The sequence below is a fragment of the Indicator indicator genome, chromosome 16 (assembly GCF_027791375.1).
Source record: "Indicator indicator isolate 239-I01 chromosome 16, UM_Iind_1.1, whole genome shotgun sequence".
Taxonomy (NCBI): domain Eukaryota; kingdom Metazoa; phylum Chordata; class Aves; order Piciformes; family Indicatoridae; genus Indicator; species Indicator indicator.
In genome coordinates, this window is record NC_072025.1 from 1,720,571 (window position 1) to 1,742,381 (window position 21,811).

The window sequence follows — 21,811 nt, forward strand, 5'->3', positions numbered from 1 at the left end:
ATTGGAACTGGATGATCTAGAAAGTCCCTTCCAACCCAACCCATTCCAGGAGTCTGTTAATCTATGACTTTCCCACTGCTGTAGGGAGGGATGAGTGGGAGTGAAACACGTGCCAGCAGAGCTTGGCAGCTTCCAGAGAACCAGATCGGCCCCGCGCTGCGGGGCTGCCAGCCACCACCTCCTCTTGCCTGAGCTGCCTGCTGGCCCTTGGCCAGACGTATGGAGAAACCCAAGTGCCTGTTAGACAGCAGCACAGTCCTGCTGTGTTGGGAGAGGAGCAGAGTAAAACCTCTCCCTGTTGTTGGGAGAGGCTGTGGCAGTGCTTGAGAACAGGAGTCGCACAGCTGGAGTGCAGCTGCATCTGTCCTTGCTCTGGCTCTGGGCTGGTTCTGGCAGGAGAAGAGGGACAGTGGTGCTGGGGAAGGGATGGCTTCTGCCTTCGCAGCTCTTGGGGTAATGACTGCAAGTCGGAGCCCAAATTTGGTGTTGAGTTTCTTCATTTGACCTGAATACGATGTCCAGGTTTGGGCTCCCCACTTAGACAGGGGAGAGAGTCCAGCACAGAGCTGCAAGGATGGCGAAGGGATTTGAACATCTTTGCTGTGCAGAAAGCCTGAGAGTCCTGGGGCTGTTTAGTCTGGAGAGGAGAAGACTGAGAAGGGATCTGATCAATGTCGTATCAATAGCTGAGGGCTGGGGGAGTCAAGATGAAGGAAGGGGAGAGTTTCTTTTTGGTAGTGCCCAGTGATAGGACAAGGAGCAACAGGCACAAGCTGGAACCCAGGAGGTTCCACCTCAACACGAGGAGAAACTTCTTTGCTGTGAAGGTGACAGAGCCCTGGAGCAGGCTGCCCAGAGAGGTTGTGGAGTCTCCTTAGATGGAGACCACATCCACCATTCAATGGGCACTGTTCAGTACAGAAAACTTGGATTTGTGCATTAAATTGGGGCTCTTAAGGCGTATGAAGACTGACTGAAAGGAGCCTGAAAGGAGGAGGGGAAACCAGGCTCAGGCCAGAGGCGCAGGCCCCAAGGCTCCGGCTGGAGGCTCAGGCCCCAAGGCTCCGGCTGGAGGCTCAGGCCCCAAGGCTCCGGCCCTAAGGCTCAGGCTGGAGGCGCAGGCCCCAAGGCTCAGGCCCCAAGGCTCTGGCTGGAGACTCAGGCCCCAAGGCTCAGGCCAGAGGTTCAAGCTGGAGGCTCAGGCCAGAGACGCAGGCCCTGAGTTTCAATGGTGCTACACTTTCTGCTTCCCAGAGTACTGCAGGAAAAGGAACAAATCTACTAGCAGTGCCAGGCTTCACCCAAGGCAGTGGTTTTGTTGAAGTTAAGTTGGAGTTAATGAAAGTTGTTTATCTGCTACTAAAAATGCCCCTGCCTTAGAGCTTCTGGCTCCTGGCACGTCACCATCTCATTATCTCCTGGGGTAGACAGGGCTTGAGTGGCTGCTGCAGCACACAGGCAGGTTTTCTCCCTCCAAAACAGAGCTGTTGGCTGTTTTTCTCCTCTCGGCAAGTTAAGTGGCAGGAGCCCAGCTCTCTTCCTTTGAGGTCACGTTCTAATGCCTGAACACGCTCTCCCCCCGTGCTTGCTGAAGTCCTACGTTCGTTGTGCTGTGTGGAAATTCTGGCAGCCTGCGGGATCCTCCCCGGGATCGGCACCGACCTTCGCTCTCTCGTTTCTCGACAGCACAGTTTGGTGCCGGAGCTGCGAGCGGCACCTCTCGGAGATGTCAAAGTGCCATCCTCTCCTCCTGGTGGTTTAATATACCCTGCTCTGCTCTGTGCCACTCGGGGGGTGGTCACGCTCTGCTGCTTTGTGCCAGCTGTCATTCAGTGCAGCAGCTCTAGATTTTGCTGGAATGTGTTAAGAGATCTCTGAGGCGCTTGGAGATTCTTCTGTGTTACAGGATGAGGTTTGACCAGGCTGTGTTAGAATCATAGAATCAGTCAGGGTTGGAAGGGACCACAGGGAGCAGCCAGTTCCAACCCCTCCTGCCATGGGCAGGGACACCTCACACCAGATCAGGCTGGCCAGAGCCTCATCCAGCCTGGCCTTAAACACCTCCAGGGATGGGGCCTCAACCACCTCCCTGGACAACCCATTCCAGGCTCTCACCACTCTCATGGGGAACAACTTCTTCCTCACCTCCAGTCTGAATCTCCCCACTTCCAGCTTTGTTCCATTCCCCCCAGTCCTATCACTCCCTGATAGCCTAAAAAGTCCCTCCCCAGCTTTCTTGCAGCCCCCTTCAGATCCTGGAAGGCCACAAGAAGGTCTCCTGGGATCCTTCTCTTCTCCAGACTGCACAACCCCAACTCTCTCAGTCTGTCTCCAGAGCAGAGCAGCTCCAGCCCTCTGCTCCTCCTCGTGGCCCTTCTCTGGACACCTTCCAGCACCTCCAGAGCCTTCCTGGAACAGAGGCTCCAGAACTGGACCCAGAGCTCCAGGTGTGGTCTGAGCAGAGTGGAGCAGAGGGGCAGAATCCCCTCCCTGGCCCTGCTGGCCACACTTCTCTTGCTGCAGCCCAGGCTCTGCTTGGCTCTCTGGGCTGCAAGTGCTCACTGCTGGCTCCTGCTGAGCTTCTCATCCCCCAGCACCCCCAAGTCCCTCTCCTCAGGGCTGCTCTCCAGCCAGTCCCTGCCCAGCCTGTAGCTGTGCTTGGGATTGCCCTGACCCAGCTGCAGGACCTTGCCCTTGGTCTTGTTGAACCTCAGGAGGTTGTCCTGGGCTCAGCTCTCCATCCTGTCCAGGTGCCTCTGGATGGATCCCTTCCCTCCAGCCTGTCCAGGTGCCTCTGGATGGATCCCTTCCCTCCAGCCTGTCTGCTGCACCACACAGCTTGGTGTCATCAGCAAACTTGCTGAGGGTGCACTCAATGCCTCTGTCCATGACACCAACAAAGATGTTGAACAAGCCTGGTTCCAGGACTGATCCCTGAGGGACTCCACTTGTCCCTGGCCTCCCCTGGGCCATGGAGCCATTGCCAGCCACTCTTTGGGTGCAGCCATCAAGCCAGTTCTTTATCCATCTAGTGGTGCAGATTGGGCCCTGCACTTGGGTCACAACAACCCTGTGAGTGCTCCAGGCTCAGGACAGAGTGGCTGGAAACTGCCCAGCAGGAAGGGACCTGAGGGTGTTGGTTGACAGTGGCTGAAGATGAGCCAATGTGTGCCCACGTGGCCAAGAAGGCCACCAGCATCCTGGCCTGGATCAGCAACAGTGATTGAGGGCAGAGATTGTCCTCCTGTACTGGGCACTGCTGAGGCTGCACTTTGAGTCCTGGGTTCAGTTTTGGGCCCTCACTGCAAGAAGGACATTGAGGGGGTACTGGAGTGTGTCCAGAGCAGGGCAGCAAAGCTGGGGAAGGGTCTGGAGAACAGGGCTGGGGGAGGAGCAGATGAAGCAATTGGGGTTGTTTAGTGTGGAGAAGAGGAGGCTGAGGGGAGACCTCATTGCTGTCTACAACTACCTGAAGGGAGGTTGAAGTGAGGTGGGGGTTGGACTCTTCTTGCAAGTAACGAGAGATAGGGCAAGAGGAAATTGCCTCAAGCTGCACCAGGGGAGGTTTAGGTGGGACATGAGAAGCAATTTATTCATGGAAAGGGTTGTCCTCAAGCCATGGAACAGGCTGCCCAGGGCAGTGGTGGAGTCATAGTCCCTGGAGGTGTTTAAAAACCAAATAGATGTGGTGCAGCAGGCCATGGTTTAGTAGTGACCTGGCAGTGCTGTGTTCTGAGTACTGTTGGACTCTATGATCTTGGAGCTCTTTTCCAACCTCAATAATGCTGTGATTCTGGGGGTGATAGGTGAAGGTGTCGCTGTGGAGGTGCCTGGGAGGCTGATGTACAGCAGTTGCATCTGAGAGATTCTGGAGAGCATTCATCTGTTTCACCTGCCCTGTAGTACAAAATGTTTTTATTTAGCCTCCTTTTCCTCAAACATCAGCTGGGGTTTGTGCACACTCAGACTGTTAGGTGACAAAGCAGAGCTGCCCAGGGAATTGTTTCACAATGCAGGGTGGAAGCAGAGCAGCGGAGGGTTTAGAGGGGGACAGACAATGTCTGTGAGGTCCCTTCTGTGGCATGACAGGATGGGTACCATGCAGAGTGATCTGCTGGGGTAGCAGCTTGATGTGCTGGCTGTCCTGGTGTTGGGTAGCTCTCATCTCGATCACATCTTCCTGCTCTATCCTCCTTAAGCTATATAAAGCCCTCCAGTGGCTTGAGGAGTTGCTACTTCCTGGCTTCCTGCCAGTGTTCATCATGTCATAGATTCATGGACTCACAGAGTGGAAGGCTTGGAAGGGACCAGTTCCCACCCCCCTGCAATGGGACACCTCCCACCAGCCCAGGTTGGTCAAGGCCTCATCCAGCCTTGGCCTTCAACACCTCCAGGGAGGGAGCTTCCTCCCTGGGCAACCTGTGCTACTGTCTCCCCACCCTCAGTCTAAAGAATTTCTTCCTCCTCTCCAGTCTCGATCTCTCCAGCTCCAAAGCCATTGTCCCTCATCCTGTCACTCCCAGCCCTTGTCAAAAGTCCCTCTCCATCTTTCCTGTAGCCTCTTCAGGTACTGGAAGGCTGCTTTAAGGTCTCCCTGGAGCCTTCTCTTCTCCAGCCTTCCTTCCCTGACTATTTTCTTCCTGTGGCTTTTCCTTAGTATCTGTTAATATGCAGCTCCTCTGCAGCTTGGTGGGGCTGTACAGCTCCCTGTGTAATGTCTCTTCCTGGTGCTTGACAGGCATAGAATGGCTTGAAAAGGCCAGCATTCCCTGGAATAAAAGGGCTGTAATTAGGGGCTTTTGCACAGAATTCCCAGCATGGTGGGAAATGAAAGGGACCTCTGCAGATGGTCCAGTCCAACCTCCCTGCTAAAGCAGGGTCCTCCAGGTCAGCTTGCTCAGCATCACAATGCCCAGGTGGGTTTGGAATGCCTCCAGAGAAGCAGACTCCACAACCTCTCTGGGCAGCCTGCTCCAGGGCTCCAGCACCCTCACACCAAAGAAGTTTCTCCTCCTGTTCAGATGGAACCTCCTGGGTTCCCCTTTGTGTCCCTTGCCCTATCACAGGACACCACTGAGAAGATGGTTTTATTTTTGTGGGGTTTTTTGAACCTCTACATTTGCTGCCTGACTTTAACCAGATGTGTCCCCTGGCCCAGCTCCTGTGCAGGTGCCTTGTGTCCTGTCACAAGCGAAGTGCCACATGGCTAGAAACAGGTGGCAAGAGGAGAGCTGGTTTGGCTTCCTTGGCTCGTAGAGGCAGCTCAGCATATTCCTGCTTCCCAACTTTGTGTACTCGTTGGGATGCTCCAGAAAGAATCTTTCCTGCTCCATGTGAGCTGAACAGACTTTGAAAGAGCCATATGCTGCTGATGGATGAGAATGCTCTTGGTGCTAGAAAGAAGTCCCCATTCCCCAGAGAGCCCTTGTGCAGGGCTGCTTTTGATGTCCTCCTGTTTGACAAAGGCCTCACACCTGAAAGGGAAGCCCTGCGTGGGCTGCGGTAGGAAAGTCTTCAGCAAAAGGGAAAAACAACAACAAAAAAGGACCTGATGGGAAATGTAGCAATGCCCTGGGAGGAGAAGTGTCTTTGTGGCTGACAGGAGCTCCTTTGAAGCGTGCTAGATTTCCTGCTGCATGTTTGCAGATGCTTTTTGGATGGCATTTTACAACTGCAGGTGGCTGGGATTGATAACAGCAGGAGGCCAGCTCCCTGCTAGGTGTTCCTCAGTCTGAGTGCTGGAGTGGACCAAACCCTTTTGGTGAGGAAAGGCAGATGCCTTCCTCTGGGCTTTTACAACCCATCACTACTGCTGTGATTTTGGAGAAGGTCATGAAATCATCCATCCAGTGTAAGAGCAGCAGAAATAAAATGTGTTGTTCCTTAGGGCTTTCTCACTGTCTGGCTGCTCCAGGTTTGGAAATATTTTAAGGCCTGACTCAGGAGAAGATCTCAATGATCAGAAGGAAGTCAGTGTTATGTTTCACTTGACATAAGGACATGCAACTGTTGGAGCAGGTCTAGAAGAGTCCACCAAGATGATCAGAGGGCTGGAGAACCTCCCCTATGGGAGAACAGCCTGGGAGAGTTGGGGCTGTTCAGCCAGGAGAAGAGAAGGCTCCAGGGACACCTTAGAGCAGCCTTCCAGTACCTGAAGGAGCCTACAAGAAAGCTGGGGAGGGACTTTTGACAAGGGCTGGGGAGTGCCAGGGCAAGGGGCAATGGCTTTGGGCTAGAAGAGGTCTTTTAGCTGGGAGAGAGGAGATTGAGACTGGAGATGAAGAAGAAATTGTTGGCAGTGAGGGTGGGGAGACACTGGAACAGGTTGCCCAGGGAGGCTGTGGCTGCCTCCTCCCTGGAGGTGTTGAAGGCCAGGCTGGATGAGGCCTTGAGCAAGCTGGGCTGGTGGGAGGTGTCCCTGCCCATGGCACAGGGGAATGGCATTAGATGACCTTTGAGGTCCCTTCCAACCCAGACATCCTCTGCTGCTTTGCTCTCTCCCTGCCATGGCAGCTGTGCTTCCCCAGCTAACCCTGCTCTGCCCTGCCCACAGGAGTGCCCCAAATGCCACGTCACCATCGAGAAGGATGGGGGCTGCAACCACATGGTCTGTCGGAACCAGAACTGCAAAGCAGAGTTCTGCTGGGTGTGTCTGGGCCCCTGGGAGCCCCATGGATCTGCCTGGTGAGTTGAGGAACCTTGCTGGGAAGGGGAGGAAGCCACAGCACAGAGGCCATGGGGTGGGACTGAAATCTGTGGCATTGGTGTCCCTCTTACAGGTACAACTGCAATCGCTACAATGAGGATGATGCAAAGGCAGCAAGGGATGCACAGGAGGTGAGTCCATAACCTTTGGTGATCAGGGGCATGACCAACACTGTGGTTTGCTTTCTCAGCTCTGAAGAATTCCCTGGATTTAGGCACAGATCCAGAAGACAGTTAAGTTCCCCTGCAGCTTTGGACATGAGTCTCTTTGCCCCAGTTCATAGAGTCATAGAATTGTCAGGGCTGGAAGGGACCTCAGGGCTCAGCCAGTTCCAACCCCTTGCCATGGGCAGGGACACCTCACACCACAGCAGGTTGCTCACAGCCACCTCCAGCCTGGCTGCAAAAACCTCCAGGGATGAGGCTTCCACCACCTCCCCGGGCAACCTCTGCCAGTCTCTCACCACCCTCCTGGGGAAGAATTTCTTCCTCACATCCAATCTGAATCTCCCCACTTCTAGTTTTGCTCCATTCCCCCCAGTCCTATCACTCCCTGACACCCTCAAAAGTCTCTCCCCAGTTTTCTTGTAGCCCCCTTCAGATCCTGGAAGGCCACAAGAAGGTCTCCTCAGAGCCTTCTCTCCAGACTGTACAACCCCAACTCTCTCAGCCTGTCCTCATAGCAGAGGTGCTCCAGCTCTCTGATAAGGCTCTTTGCCCCAGTTCCAAGCCTCTTTGCCCCAACTTCTAGAACATAATAACTCAGCTGTTAGCTGCCACGCTGCCTTGCCTTCTTCATAGCAGCTCTCCCCATGAAGTCATCACAATGTGGTGGGTCTGAGACAACAATCTTCACAGCCTTCATCAAAGGCTCTTGGCCACAGAGTTCTTTATGTGGATGCTGAGGTGTTTAAGCACAGCAGACCACCTGAATGTGAATAAATCAGGCTGCTGGTGTTCCACTGACTCTACTTAAAGGCCTGAGACAGAGGAAACTGCAGATGAAGTTGCAGCTATGTTGAACTGGCCTTGTGAACGTGGATGGAACCAAACCCCTTCTGAAGGGGGAGGGATTGCAGGCTGCAGCTTGCAGAAATCCCTGTCTTGCTTCTGTCAAAGTAGCCTTATAGCCAAGAACCAAAGTATTTCCTGCAGCCAGGGCTGGCTTTGCCTGTTGTGTGCTACCTTTGTACCTCCAGAAGGTGCAAGTTTAGCCATGCCCATGTTGGCTTGCTTTTTTTCCCCTAGCTGATCTGAGTGAGAAAAAAATGATTAATGGCTGTGTTGAGTCATCCCTCTTCTCTCCTACTACTTAGCACATGGCATCTTTTCCCTGCTCTGTAAGCAGCCTAAGGTTGTCCTCTTAACACAGGCACAGTAATTAATTAACCCCTTATTAGCAGGAAAAAAAGATAATCAGCTTCTTGCTGTGTGTCCTGATAATGAATCACAGAATTCTTGAGGCTGGAGCAGACCTCTGAGACCATCCAGGCCAGCCTGTGACCTAACACCACCACAGTGACCATGGCACTGAGTGTCACATCCAGTCTTGCCTTAAACACCTCCAGGGATGGGGACTCCACCACCTCCCTGGCCAGTCCATTCCAGTGTCTGAGTGCCCTTTCCATGAGGAAGTGCTTCCAACCTAACCCTCCCCTGGCACAGCCTCAGGCCATGCCCTCTCATCCTGTCACAAGGTGCCTGGGAGCAGAGCCTGACCCCCCCCTGACTACACCTTCCCTTCAGGTAGCTGTAGAGAGGGATAAGGTCTCCCCTGAGTCTCCTCCAGGCTGAGCACCCCCAGCTCCCTCAGCCTCTCCTCATCACTTCCCCTCCAGTCCCTTCCCCAGTCTGGTTGCTCTCCTCTGGACCTGCTCCAGCACCTCAAGATCTCTCTTGCAGCGAGGGCCCAGAGCTGCACACAGTGCTGGAGGTGAGGCCTCAACAGTGCCCAGCACAGGGCAGAATCACATCCTCAGTCCTGCATTTAAGGCCTGTAACAGCAGCTGAGAGGCTGAAACTCAAACCTGATCAGGCTTTAGGAACCTGGTTCTGATTCCTGTAAAGGTTGGGAGTGAGAAGGTCCCAGCTGGGTGTGGTGGGTTGGAAATGGTCCCCAACATAAAATTGCCAGACCAGCTCAGATAGAAGCAGCTGAAGCTGTATTTACAAGTAAACTGCAATCTAAGATATGGAATGCAATGAATTTGTACAAAATACACACTATTTACCTATATGTGCAACTTCTAAACAGCACAAGAACCTCCCCTGGACAAACCAGGAGGCTACTAAGAGCTTCCCCACTCCCTGTTCCCTTCCCCTGCATGCCAGTGAGCTGCCCTGGCCTTTCACCTCCACACCGTGTCAGGGTTAACAGAGTGACACCATCCTAGCCTGGCCAACTTGAGAAGGCCAATGGCATCCTGGTCTGCATCAGGAAGAGTGTGGCCAGCAGGAGCAGGGAAGTCATCCTGCCCTGTGCTCAGCACTGGTTAGAGCACACCTGGAGTCCTGTGTCCAGTTCTGGGCCCCTCAGGTTAAGAAAGATGTTGAGATGCTGGAAGGTGTCCAGAGAAGGGCAACAAGGCTGGGGAGGGGTCTGAGGCACAGCCCTGTGAGGAGAGGCTGAGGGAGCTGGGGGTGTTCAGCCTGGAGAAGAGGAGGCTCAGGGCAGACCTCATTGCTGTCTACAACTCCCTGAAGGGAGGTTGGAGCCAGGTGGGGGTTGGGCTCTGCTCCCAGGCAAGCAGGGACAGAACAAGAGGACACAGTCTCAAACTGTGCCAGGGGAAGTTCAGTCTGGAGGTGAGGAGAAAGTTCTTCCCAGAAAGAGTAATTGGCCATGGGATGTGCTGCCCAGGGAGGTGGTGGAGTCACTGTCCCTGGAAGTGTTTAAAAAGAGCTTGGATGAGGCCCTCAGTGCCATGGGTTAGTTGATCAGATGGTGTTGGGTGGTTGGTTGGACTGGATGATCTCTGAGGTCTTTTCCAACCTGGTGAATTCTGTAATCCTGTGTGAGAGGAGAGGAAGGAACCTCAGTAAGGAAGCTGATGGTGAGGAAGAGCCCCCAGCGAGGAGCTGTTTGCTCTGGCAGCCTGTATCAGTGAGAGCTGAAGTCCCCCCACACTGACAATAACCAGGCTAGCTCAGTTGGGAAAGCAAGTGCAAGCTGTATTTACAAGCACATCTACAATCTGTGATGAAATGCAATGGATATGTACAAATACACACAACTCACAACCTTTACAAACACATACAATCAACAGAAAAGCACAGCCAAGCTCCCTTTGCTTCCCCTCAGAGGGGCCTCTCTCCCAGGGGCCTCCTCCCCCCAGACCCTCCTGGCAGAAAGCAGAGAGTTAAGAATTAATTTTGCATTATTTTGCTTTCTGACACCCAGTAGTGACTTACTTGCATTCCTTCCCCTTCTCTGCTCGACCTTTGCAAAGCAAAATCCAAAAGCCACCAGTGTTAAGCCCTGACCCAGCCCTCACTGCCTTGTAACTGTTGGTCTCCTTTGCCCCTAACGGGAATTGGCGCAGCGGTCCCGAGCAGCCCTGCAGAGGTACCTGTTCTACTGCAACCGCTACATGAACCACATGCAGAGCCTGCGCTTCGAGCACAAGCTCTACGCTCAGGTGAAGCAGAAGATGGAGGAGATGCAGCAGCACAACATGTCCTGGATCGAGGTGCAGTTCCTGAAGAAAGCAGTCGACGTCCTCTGCCAGTGTCGTGCCACACTCATGTACACTTACGTCTTTGCCTTCTACCTCAAAAAGAATAATCAGTCCATTATCTTTGAGGTAGGAGCAAACGTGATTGGCAGGAGTTGAGCTTGAGGAGCTAGGCTGTGCAAGAGAGGTTTCCTGCTGGGAGGAGCTCTTGCCCCTGGTTTTTACCTGAGAGGAGCTGTTGAGGCTCTGTTGTGCGGAAGGCAGAGGCCTTGCTGGGCATCAGGTGCTGCTATACACTGGAGGAAGAGGTGGAATCAGCAGCTGCTGCCCTCCAAACCACAAAAGGCTCTGTCTTGAACTGGCAGAGCAGGCACTGAAGCTTCAGTCTGGCTTTTGGGCCTGCCCTAGTGTTGCCTCTTTTTCCAAGGGCACTCCTGTTAAATTGCACTTGAAGCTCTAAGCATGGAGGTCCCAGTGTACTTCACGGGTGACACTGCCTGTGGTTCAGTACAGGCCTTTGCTGGTCTCTGTGCAGAACCAAGCACGATGCTCAGCAAAGGGCACAGAGAAGTGCTGAGCAGCAGTGAACTCTGCTCTGCTGCTGCCTGTGGAGCAGGAGTCAGCAGAGGCTTTGCCAGGGCTGCTGCAAAAAACAGATGAGGAACTGAGTGGGGGAGGGAGGAACTGGCTCATACCACACCGTTCCGTTCCACTAGTGAGGAAGGGATTGCTTTGGGCTTGCCCAGGGTCTTGTGGCTGAGGGAAGATGTGCAGATTCTCTTCTGATTCCATGAAGGAATGGCAGCTGTCTCCCTTGGTGCTCTGAGCAGGTTACCAGTGTTACGCAGTGCACATCAAATCCTCTGCTTATTGCAGGGCTGACTGCAGCTGGAAATGACCTCTTCCTTTCCTCCTCCTCCCCAAATAACCCCTTTCTCTTTTTTGTCTCTGCAGAATAACCAAGCAGACTTAGAGAATGCTACAGAGGTGCTTTCTGGGTACCTCGAGCGGGATATATCCCAAGATTCGCTGCAAGACATAAAGCAGAAAGTCCAGGATAAGTACAGGTTGGTTTGTCACTAACCCTCTGTCTCAGAACTCCCAGGGGCCCTTGTTGCCATCCCCTGTGACAGGTAGTGGCACATGTACTTGCCAGGCTACAGTCTGCTCCAGAATCATGGCCCTGGGAAGCTGTTTGCTGCTGGCCTCCTGCCATACACTGTGATCATCAGCCAGTCCCTGAGAGCAGCAGCAGCAGTGTGCCCTGCCAGCCCCTGAAATCATCAGTGGCTGGCAGTGTGGTTTTGTGCCCCTGCTGGCACCAGCCCTTCAGGGAGGTGAGAGCCTGCAAGGAGAGGCTCCCAACTCTGCTTTGTATCTTCTCTGCTGAGCAGTAGCTAAAGATTTAGACCTGCACCTGAACAATCTTGTGGTCAAAAGCTTTTCATGTGCTGCTGTGCCTGCACAGGAGAATGTGGCAGTGGCCAGCACCAAGATGGGACCTGCACAGGAAGGGCCAAAGAACAGGGAGGGACTTCCTTGTTCCAAGCTGACAGCTTTGGCCATAGACCACCAAGGTGGCTTTGGTTGCAAAAGCCCTTTCAGATCACCCAGTCCAGCCACTGCCTAACTCTACCAAGGTTGGTGCTAACCCATGGCCCTCAGCACTACATCTCTGCCTCTTTGAAACACCTCCAGGGATTGAGAGATGCAACCACCTCCCTGGGCAACCTGTGCCAGTCTTTGGGAACACTTTCAGTGAAAAAAATTCTTCTTGTGTCCAACCTTAACCTCCCCTGGTGCAACTTGAGGCCATTTCCTCTCCACCTCCCACTTGTTACTTGGGAGAAAAGACCATAAGGGAGCAGTCAGCTCTTCTGTTTCTCTGTTGGGTCCCTTGGTGCAAAATGTGGGTGTAGAAAAGCTGTCCTTAAAGAAGAGGGGGAGAGGAACCTGCCCAATTGAGGGGAGGAGAGCCAGAACCACTGGGGTGCAGGTGACACAGATGCCAAAGCTTCCTACAGTCCCAGGGGGATGGCTTCTGCGGAGTGGAAAAATACAAAGCTGTAGATGTGGATGAGTCACAGGATTATGGCTCCTGGCTCTGAGGCACTTTGCCAGAGTCACTGCATTTGTTAGTGAATCCTAGAATGGCTTGGGCTGGAAAGGACCTTAAAGATCATCTAGTTCCACAATGGTGGGTTTAAAGAGCTCTTGGAAATTGCCAGGACCCTGACCTCCTAGCTCGTTTGGGTTTGATCTCTCAGCTTGCAAAAACCCTTCCAGAAAACAGGATTAAACCTCAGGAAAACACAGGCACTGTGTGCACAGTGGCTTCTGTGCAGCAGCTGAGAGCAATGAGAATCCCAGAATCCCAGCATGGTGGTAGTTGGGGGGAACCTCTGGAGGTCATCCAGTCCAGCTTTAGCCAGGGGCTTTAGCCCAGAGCAGCTTGGCCAGCATCACAATGGCCAGGTGGGGTTGGAATCTCTCCAGGGAAGGAGACTCCACAACCTCCCTGGGCAGCCTGCTTCAGGCTCCACCCTCACACCAAGGAATCTTCTCCTGTTCAGATGGAACAGGTTCCAGTTTGTGCCCATTGCCCTGTCCCTGGGCAGCACTGACAAGACCCTGGCCCCATCCTCTTCCCTGCTACCCTTTAGCTCTTGCTGAGCACTGCTCAGATCCCCTCAGGGGCTGCTCTCCTCCAGGCTCAACAGCCCCAGGGCTCTCAGCCTCTCTTCCTCACAGAGGTGGTGCAGGCCCTTCAGCATCTTTGCAGCCTCTCTGGCACTCTTTCCAGTAGTCCCCTGCCTCTCTTGAACTGGGGAGCCCAGAACTGGACCCAGGACTGCTGTTGTGGCCTCCCTAGGGCAGAGCAGAAGGGGAGGAGAAGAGCCAACACTTCTGTTAACTAAATCTGCTCAGATACTAAGTAAGAGCAGTGTGAGGGCTGCAGGTTAAGGTAAGGAATTGCTGTAGCTGCTGGTGTACAGTGACAGCAAGGGAGCCCTAAAGGCTCACTCCAGCAAGGTGCAGAGGAGATGGATGTGTGTGGCCACTGCCACCTGCAAGAGCCCCTTGGACCCTGTCCTACACGTCTGGAAATAACCTCACAACTCCCAGCAGGAGCCAGTAACTCGGCTCTGGGTTCCAGCTTCTGCTGTCCCAGCTCACTGCTCCAGGCTGGGCACTGCCAAACCTTGTGTCTGCTGTCCAGCTGTGCCTGGAGCCTTGGCAGCTGCTGCCAAGCAAGAGTTGTCCCCTGCTGGGCAGGGCTTAATCCAGCAGTGCCTGCTGCTTATCTATAATTTGCTCTTGGAACCTGCTTCTGTCTCCTCACTTGGCTATCACCCCCAACATGGATGTGGCAGCTCTTGCTGTGGCCCCATGGTGGCACTTCTGCTTGGGGCCAGATGCTGGTAGGACTGCACCCAGCTCTGGCATCAGGGGCAGTTGCAGCTTTGTTTAAAGGACTGTAGGGGGGAAGGGCCTGCAGGGTACAGTGCCCCTCTCTGACCCTGGAGTTGTGATACAAGGTAAAACCTGTGCTCAGCCACACCAGGAACCCTTTCTGTAGCCAGCTTGACTGCTTCACTCTCCACTGGGATTTTAGAGAACCTTTGAAGTTGGAAAAGAGCTTTAAGATCATTGAGTCCAACAGTTAACCCAGCACTGCCAGGTCACCACTGGGCCATGGCCCTCAGCACCACATCTCCATGGCATCCCCTCTAGGGGTGGTGACTCCACCACTGCCCTGGGCAGCCTGTTCCAAGCCTTGACAACCATTTCAGGGAAGAAATCGTTCCTCATGGCCAACCTGGACCTCCCCTGGTGCAGCTTTAGGGTGTTTCCTCTTGTCCTGAGACTTGTTACTTGGCAGAAGAGACCAAGCCCCACCTGGCTACAAACCTCCTCTCAGGGAGCTGTAGAGAGCAATGAGGTCTCCCTCAGCCTCCTCTTCTCCACACTAAACACTCCCAGGTCCCTCAGCTGCTCCTCCCCAGCCCTGTTCTCCAGACCCTTCACCAGCTTCAGTGACCTCCTCTGGCACCTCAGTGTCCTTCTTGGAGTGAAGACCCCAAAACTGAACCCAGTAGTCAAGCTGTGGTCTCCCCAGTGCTCAGGCCAGGAGGCCAATCCACGCCCTGGTCCTGCTCTCCACACCATTGCTGATCCAGACCAGCATAGTGTGTTGGGGGAGAATAAAATGGGGGCAGTGCCCTGAGGTTATTCCCATCCAGCTCCCACTCAAGGCTCAGAGGAGGCACTAGCCCATGTTTGAGGAGAGCTTCCTCATATATCTTCTGCCTGGAAGAAAGCTGGGGAAGGACTTTTGACAAGGGTTTGTAGTGACAGGATGAGGGGCAGTGGCTTTGAGCTGGAAGAAGGGAGACTAAGAGTGGAGATGAGGAAGAAATTCTTGAGTGTGAGGTTGGGGAGACACTGGAACAGGCTGCCCAGAAAGGCTGTGGATGTCCCCTCCCTGGAGATGTCCAAGGCCAGGTTGGATGAGGCCTTGAGCAAGCTGGGCTGGTGGGAGGTGTCCCTGCCCATGGCAGGGGGGTTGGAGTAGATGATCTTGAAGGTCCCTTCCAATCCAAACCATTCTGTTTCAGGTGTCACTGCTCTCCCATGCTTTGGCTTTTGCAAACTTCAACCCCTAAGAGGTTGTGGAGTCTTCTTTGGAGACTTTCCAAACTCACCTGGGTGTGTCCCTGTGTGACCTGCTCTAGGTGATGCTGCTCTGGCAGAGGGGGTTGGATTCGATGGCCTCTGGAGGTCCCTTCCAGCCTCTAACATTCTGTGAGACTCCACAGCCCTAGGGACTCGAGGGGCACTTCTCCAGGGGATGCTCTGAATCTGCAGGCTGTGTTTTCAGCTCAGGGCCCCGGAGCTGAGTCCTGGAGTCAACGAAGTCTTAATTAGCGCTGTTAATGGGTTGCAAATCCCAAGTCCCTCCTCGGGGTGGCGGGGGAGGATCTCCCTTTTGTCTCGGCGCGCTGGTGCCTGCTGCAGTTCCTCACCTGCCCGTGTGGTGCTGTCTCCCTTTGCCGCAGATACTGCGAGAGCCGGCGGAAGGTTTTGTTGCAGCATGTGCACGAAGGCTACGAGAAGGACCTGTGGGAGTACATCGAGGACTGAGCCTGGCACACGAACTCTGAGAACCCTTTTCCAGCTGGATTCAAATCAAACCCACACCCGAGGCGCTACCGCCTACCACCCCACCCCCACCCCCCGCTGGTCTGTAGCACCGGGAGGCTGTTTTTTTGTTAAGAGGAAATTGAAGTAAATTATATTGAAATAAAAAAAAACCCAACCAACAGCCAAGCAAGCAAGCAACCAACCACCCGAGGTAGATAAAGCATCGTGCAGCAGTATTCTAGGCGGCCAACAAGAGTGTGACAGAGGCACTAAAAACAAAGAAACAAAAAACAAAGCCCTCCAACTTTAACTTGTAACACGTAGCTTCCTTCTCCGAGCCGACTCCTCTTTCTTTTCTATCTGTTTTTGGTTTGGTTTTGGGGTTTTTGTTTTGTTTTGTTTTTTTCCCCTTTTCCTGTGTGTAGTAACAGCTGAGATTTAGACCAGTTTCTTGATACTGCTTTTCATGTCCAAACCAGCCATTTTGATCTACTTTGGTAAGAGGGTTGGGAGCAGGGGGGTGGGGGGTGGGGGTAAGGCTCTCCTGCCTCCCCTCCCCCCCATCCCTACACCTCCTTCTCCTCCTCCTTCTCTCTGCTATCCCAGTACAGGGATGAATGTGAATTGGCTCCTTGGAAAGGTGATTCCTGGGGAAGGGAAGGAGGGGGGAGAGGAAAGGGGAGGGGGAGGGGGAGGGGGTACACAGCAAGGAAAGCAAACAAACAAAAAACTATAAAAAAACCCACACACACCCCCCCAAAAAAAAGAAAAACCCTTTGTATATGACTTTTAAAACAAAAAAAAAGGACAACACAGTATTTTTCAAAGTTGTATATAGCTCATATGCATGGACAAAGAGCAAGCGTGGCACGTGTTTGCATAATGTTTAATTACCAAAAAAAAATATTTATTCTTTAAAAATCTTCAAGATTATGTCTATTTGCTGTGCAGTTTCTTTCAGTTTGGTTTTGTTAATTTTTATTTTATTTTTGTTTGTAATTGTTTTGCTTTGTTTTTCTCTCTTTTTTTTTGTTGTTTTTGTTTTGTTCTCCCCTGGGCTGGGGGTCTGTGTGTGGGGTGGGGTGGGGTGGGGTGGTGGGAAGCGTGTGCTGGTATAGTGAATATATTCTTTGGGGTTTTCGTTTTGTTTTGTTTTTTAGAAGGCTTCTACCAGAGAAGTTGGGGGTTCTCCTCTTCCTGCAGTTCCTTTTCTTCCACGGCCTCCAGGGTTTGGTGTGTCTTAGGCATCTCCTTGTCCCCTGGCGCGCAGCTCCTACCCGGCGTTCAGCTACCGCCTGGTGCGGAGCACCTACCTGGTGTGAGATCCCGCCCGGTGTGAGATCCTGCCCGGTGCGGAGCTGCCGCCTGGTGCACAGGTCCTGCCCGTTATGGAGCTCCTGCCCGTTATGGAGCCCCTGCCCGGGGTGCAGCTCCCGCCCGGTGCGCAGCTCCCGCCCGGCGCGCAGCTCCTTCCCGGTGCACAGCTCCCGCCCGGTGCACGCTGCCATTCAGGATGCTTTGCCTTTTGTTTTGTTTGTTTGTTTGTTTTGGCCCTGGATCATCGCTGCCTACCCAAACCCATCCCTGCTTTTCCCAGCCGCCCACACGGCCGCGCTCCCGCGGCGGAGGAGGGCTGCGTGCGTGCGAGTGGCTCTTTGATCTCTTTGATTCCAAGGCAGGAAAAGGAGAGGGTTTTCTGCACCGCTTCTCAAAAGACTCAATGGCAAGATTTCGGCTGTGGATCTCCTCTCCCTCCCCTCCCCTCTCATCTGTCAAATGGACCGTTCCTTGCTGTTTAAGTTTCACTTAACATTGATAACTGAGTCGTAACATTGAAAAGGAAAGATGCTGATGGAATTGTCTTTTGTGTTTTGTTTTGGGCTCAGTTTTCTGGGCATCCTGTCCTGGCAAATATTTAACACTCCATCTAGTGCAGTAGAAGTTGCAATCAGTTGGGATATTTTTATTTTATTTTATTTTATTTTTTTCGTTTTAAAAGGGGGAAAAGAACTAATGAGCTAGCTACTGAGTCCATTTTTATGATTTCTGTAACAAGAGCTATGTTAAAGTAAACAATTGGTGGTGGTTTTATTAAATTTACTCCTGTATAGGAATTCCTTCTGTGGTATTTTTCGCCAGGCTGGTGTCCCTCAGCAGCTCTCTGCCGCTCCGACAGCTTCGAAGGGGGAAACGCCAATCGGAAAGGGGTGGCTGAAATGCAGAGGCAGACCACAGGCAGCTCTGTAATACCAAAGGCTGTTTCCAGCTGGCATCTATCTCGGTCACTTCGGCTCCCTCACTGATGGAACACTGACACTTTGGTCCCTTCTCTGTTCCTGCTTTTCCCCGCCCCTGCCCCACCTTACTTGCCCCTGGGACTTCCCTGCTGGCAAGGGGTGGGATGGAGCAGGGCTGCGTGGAGATCATCGGTGCTTGCTCTCAAGTCCCCGACCTGCAAACCACTGCTCCTTGGGCTTCCCCTTGGCTCAGCAGGTGTGAAAGTGCTGTTGACAGCAGTGCATCACAGAACGTTAGTGGCTGGAAGGGACCTCGAGGGATCATCCAGTCCAGCCCCTTGGATGCCCTGCTGAAGCGTGGTGGCTGGGCTGAAGAACGAAGCCTTTCCTGCCCTTGGGTTTTTACTGCATGCACAGAGGAGGCGGGGCAGGCCCCAACCCGAAGGAAACGTGGGTCTGTGGAGCCTTCGGTTCCCACGGCTCTCCTCCAAGCCTGGAGCTAACCATTGTGAACGCTGCGCGCTGTGGGAGCCACCCGCTGCTGCCGCTCCTCTCCTCCAGCTCCCAAGCCCTCACACAGGACTCCAGCACCGTCCCTGCCAACAGCCGCTGCGGCGGGAAGCGCTGCGGCCTCCCCTGCGGAATAGCTCCCTGAGAACCATCTCCCCGCAGCCTCCCTCCCTGGCTCCGTCCGGGGCCGACGGGAGCTCAGCCCGGGGGAGGCGGGGGCCGGGGCCGCCTCAGGTCTCCCGGCCTGGGCGTTGCTCCAGCAGCCGCCGCCGGGATCCCAGCCCCGACCCCTGCTAACAGAGGTCTGCTCTGCGCCGCTTTGGTCACTCCGCTGTTTTTCACAGCCGGACGTCGCGGCAGGCGCGGGGGGCGGCCTGGTCCGGGCTCAGCGCCTTCCCGTCGGGCCCCGCGCCGCACCCCGGCGAGCCTGGCCCGGAAGAGCTCGGCGGCGGTAACGGCGGTAACGGCGGCATGGCGGAACCGCAGGCCGCAGCCGTGAGTTCCCCACTGCCCGCCCGGCACCGGCAGCGCAGGGGGGTGGCGGTGGTGGGGCCGGGGCCGGGGCCGGGGGCCGGGGGGCCGGGGGGCAGGGGTGGGCCGTGCGGGGCGGTGTGCGCTGTGGGCATGGCTGGGTAGGGCTGACGCTGAGCGGGTGACTGAGCCTGGCGCAGAGGGGGGTGTTCCGGGCGGTGAGGTGAGAGAGAGGGAGGCGGGACGAACAGGAGGGAGGGAGAGAGAGAGAGAGGGTGTGAGAGAGCGAGAGGGAAGAGAGAGGGAAGAGAGCAGGGGAAGGGAGAGCGAGCGAGGGACAGAGAGGAGAGAGGGAAAGAGAGAGCAGAGGGGACAGAGAGAGAGGAGAGGGAAAGAGAGAGAGAGAGGAAGAGAGAAGAGCGAGGACGAGAGAGCGAGAGAGGGAAAGAGAGAGAGAGAGGGCAAGAAGAGCAGAGAGCGGGAAAGCAGAGAGAGAGAGGGACCGGAGAGCAGAGCGGAGAGCGATCGCGGGAGACGGGACAGAGACGCTCGCAGAGGCCAGAGCGCGCGCGGGACCTCGCGTCGCCGCGCGGGCCTCCTCTCTCGCTCTTTCCCATCTCTCTCTCTTTCCCTCTCTCTCTTTCCCTCTCTCTCTCTCTTTCCCTCTCTCTCTTTCCCTCTCTCTCTCTCTTTCCCTCTCTCTCTCTCTTTCCCTCTCTCTCTCTCTTTCCCTCTCTCTCTCTCTCTCTCTCTCTTACTCTCTCTCTCAAGCTTGGAGCCGTCCTGGGGTTGTTTGGACCCAAGTGCAGCACCCTGCCCTTGGCATTGTTGAACCTCATCCCATTGGCCTTGGCACAGCAATCCAGCCAGTCCAGGTCTCTCTGTAGACCCTTCCCACCCTAGGGTAGATCCACACTGCCACCCAGCCTGGTGTCACTCACAGTCTTGACTGAGGCTGCTTTGATCCCCTCCCCCCAGCCCACTGATAAAGATATTAAAGAGAACTGTCCCCAGCACTGAGCCCTGGTGAGCACTGCTCATGATCAGTCACCCACCAGATCTTACCTGATGGATTCACTCCTCCTCTTTGCTCTCTTTTCAGGTTTCTCCAGCAGCCACAGAGCCTCCAAAACCCCGTCCCAAAAAAGGTATGTTTGAAGAGATGATTTTGTGACATGGGCAAGTTGGGTTCAAGGTTTGCTTTCTAGTGTGGTGCAGCTGTTCAGTAGGATTCAGGAGGGGCAGGTCCTGCCTGACCAACCTGCTCTGCTTTTGTGATCAGGTTACTGCCTGGTGAATGCAGGGCAGGCTGTGGATGAGGTCTGCCTGGACTTCAGCAAAGCCTTTGACACTGTCTGCCACAAGAAGCTCCTGGCAAAGCTGGCAGCTCGTGGTTTGGACAGATTCACTCTGAAATGGGTCAAGAACTGGCTGGAGGGCCAGGCCCAGAGAGTGGTAGTGAACAGTGCCACATCCAGTTGGCAGCCAGGCACTAGTGGTGTCCCCCAGGGATCAGTGCTGGGCCCCATCCTGTTCAATATCTTTATTGATGATCTGGATGAAGGAATTGAGTCCAGCATCAGTAAGTCTGCAGGTGACACCAAGGTAGGAGCAGGAGTGGATCTGTTGGAGGGTAGGAAGGCTCTGCAGAGGGACCTGGCCAGGCTGGCTGGGTGGGCAGAGGCCAATGGGATGAGATTGAACAAGGCTAAGGGCAGGGTTCTGCACTTTGGCCACAACAACCCCAAGCAGCACTACAGGCTGGGGACAGAGTGGCTGAGAGCAGCCAGGCAGAAAGGGACCTGGGGGTGCTGGGTGATGGTGGCTGAACATGAGCCAGCAGTGTGCCCAGGTGGCCAGGAGAGCCAATGGCATCCTGGCCTGCATCAGGAATAGTGTGGCCAGCAGGACAAGGGAGGTTATTCTGCCCTGTACTCAGCTCTGGTCAGGCCACTCCTGGAGTCCTGTGTCCAGTTCTGGGCCCCTCAGTTCAGGAGAGATGTTGTCCAGAGAAGGGCAAGGAAGCTGGGGAGGGGTCTGGAGCACAGCCCTGTGAGGAGAGGCTGAGGGAGCTGGGGGTGTTCAGCCTGGAGAAGAGGAGGCTCAGGGCAGACCTCATTGCTGTCTACAACTCCCTGAAGGGAGGCTGTAGCCAGGTGGGGGTTGGGCTCTGCTCCCAGGCAAGCAGCAGCAGAAGGAGGGGACACAGTCTCAAGCTGTGCCAGGGGAGGTCTAGGCTGGGGATTAGGAGGAAGTTCTTTCCAGAGAGAGATTTGCCATTGGGATGTGCTGCCCAGGGAGGTGGTGGAGTCACTGTCCCTGGAGATGTTCAAGAGAAGCCTGGATGAGGCACTTAGTGCCATGGTCTGGTTGATTGGCTAGGGCTGGAGGATAGGTTGGGCTGGAGGATCTTGGAGGTTTCCTCCAGCCTTGTTGACTCTATGATTCTGTGATTCTATGACATAAACACCCACAGGCAAAGAGGAGACTCTCCAGGCTGGAAGCTGCTGAGGACAGGGCCTTGTTCCTTGGGTCTGTATGGTCACTGTGCTGTTGCAGCCTGCATCCTGTTTGCTTCTAATCTGTTTGTTCTCTTGTGTACACACTTCTTGAGCTGCTGCTGTCTTTGATGCTCATTTATCTTCCTAAATAGTAAGAGGAGTTTGTTGGTTGGAAGTTCTTCAGAGCAATGTCTTGCAGTAGAAATGCTCTTGGGAAACAAGCACTGTGTCTCCTTGCTTGGCAGAGGAAAGAGGCTCAGTGTTTGTCTCCCAAGAGCAGCATCCTCACATCCTCTAAGGTTTGAAGGAAAAGGAGGGTGCAGGTGAGGTCAGCCTGCAGCTGGTTTAACTGTGGCTTGTTTGGGTTTGCTTGTTTTGTCTTCACACTGAAAGTGAAATTAATTGCACAGGCTCACAGGATGTTAGGGGTTGGAAGGGACCTCTGGAGATCCTCCAGTCCAACCCCCCTGCCAGAGCAGGAGCATAGAACCCAGCACAGGTCACACAGGAACACATCCAGATGGGGCTGGAAAGGCTCCAGAGAAGGAGACTCCACAACCTCTCTGGG

The 21,811-nt window shown here is 54.3% G+C and overlaps 2 protein-coding genes across 2 annotated transcripts in view; both read left to right on the plus strand.

The window, feature by feature from the left end:
- ARIH1 (ariadne RBR E3 ubiquitin protein ligase 1) overlaps nt 1-16,168 on the plus strand; it is an 89,054-nt gene extending 72,886 nt beyond the window's left edge. The window contains exons 10-14 of the mRNA XM_054388391.1: nt 6,554-6,684; nt 6,780-6,837; nt 10,248-10,508; nt 11,334-11,446; nt 15,440-16,168. Of these exons, the coding sequence (XP_054244366.1) occupies nt 6,554-6,684; nt 6,780-6,837; nt 10,248-10,508; nt 11,334-11,446; nt 15,440-15,524 (648 nt within the window). The 3' untranslated portion in view covers nt 15,525-16,168. The remainder of the gene's footprint in view (nt 1-6,553; nt 6,685-6,779; nt 6,838-10,247; nt 10,509-11,333; nt 11,447-15,439) is intronic.
- A 2,574-nt stretch (nt 16,169-18,742) lies between these two features.
- Nucleotides 18,743-21,811, plus strand: part of BBS4 (Bardet-Biedl syndrome 4) — a 57,315-nt gene continuing 54,246 nt past the window's right edge. The window contains exons 1-2 of the mRNA XM_054388117.1: nt 18,743-18,889; nt 19,845-19,890. Of these exons, the coding sequence (XP_054244092.1) occupies nt 18,743-18,889; nt 19,845-19,890 (193 nt within the window). The remainder of the gene's footprint in view (nt 18,890-19,844; nt 19,891-21,811) is intronic.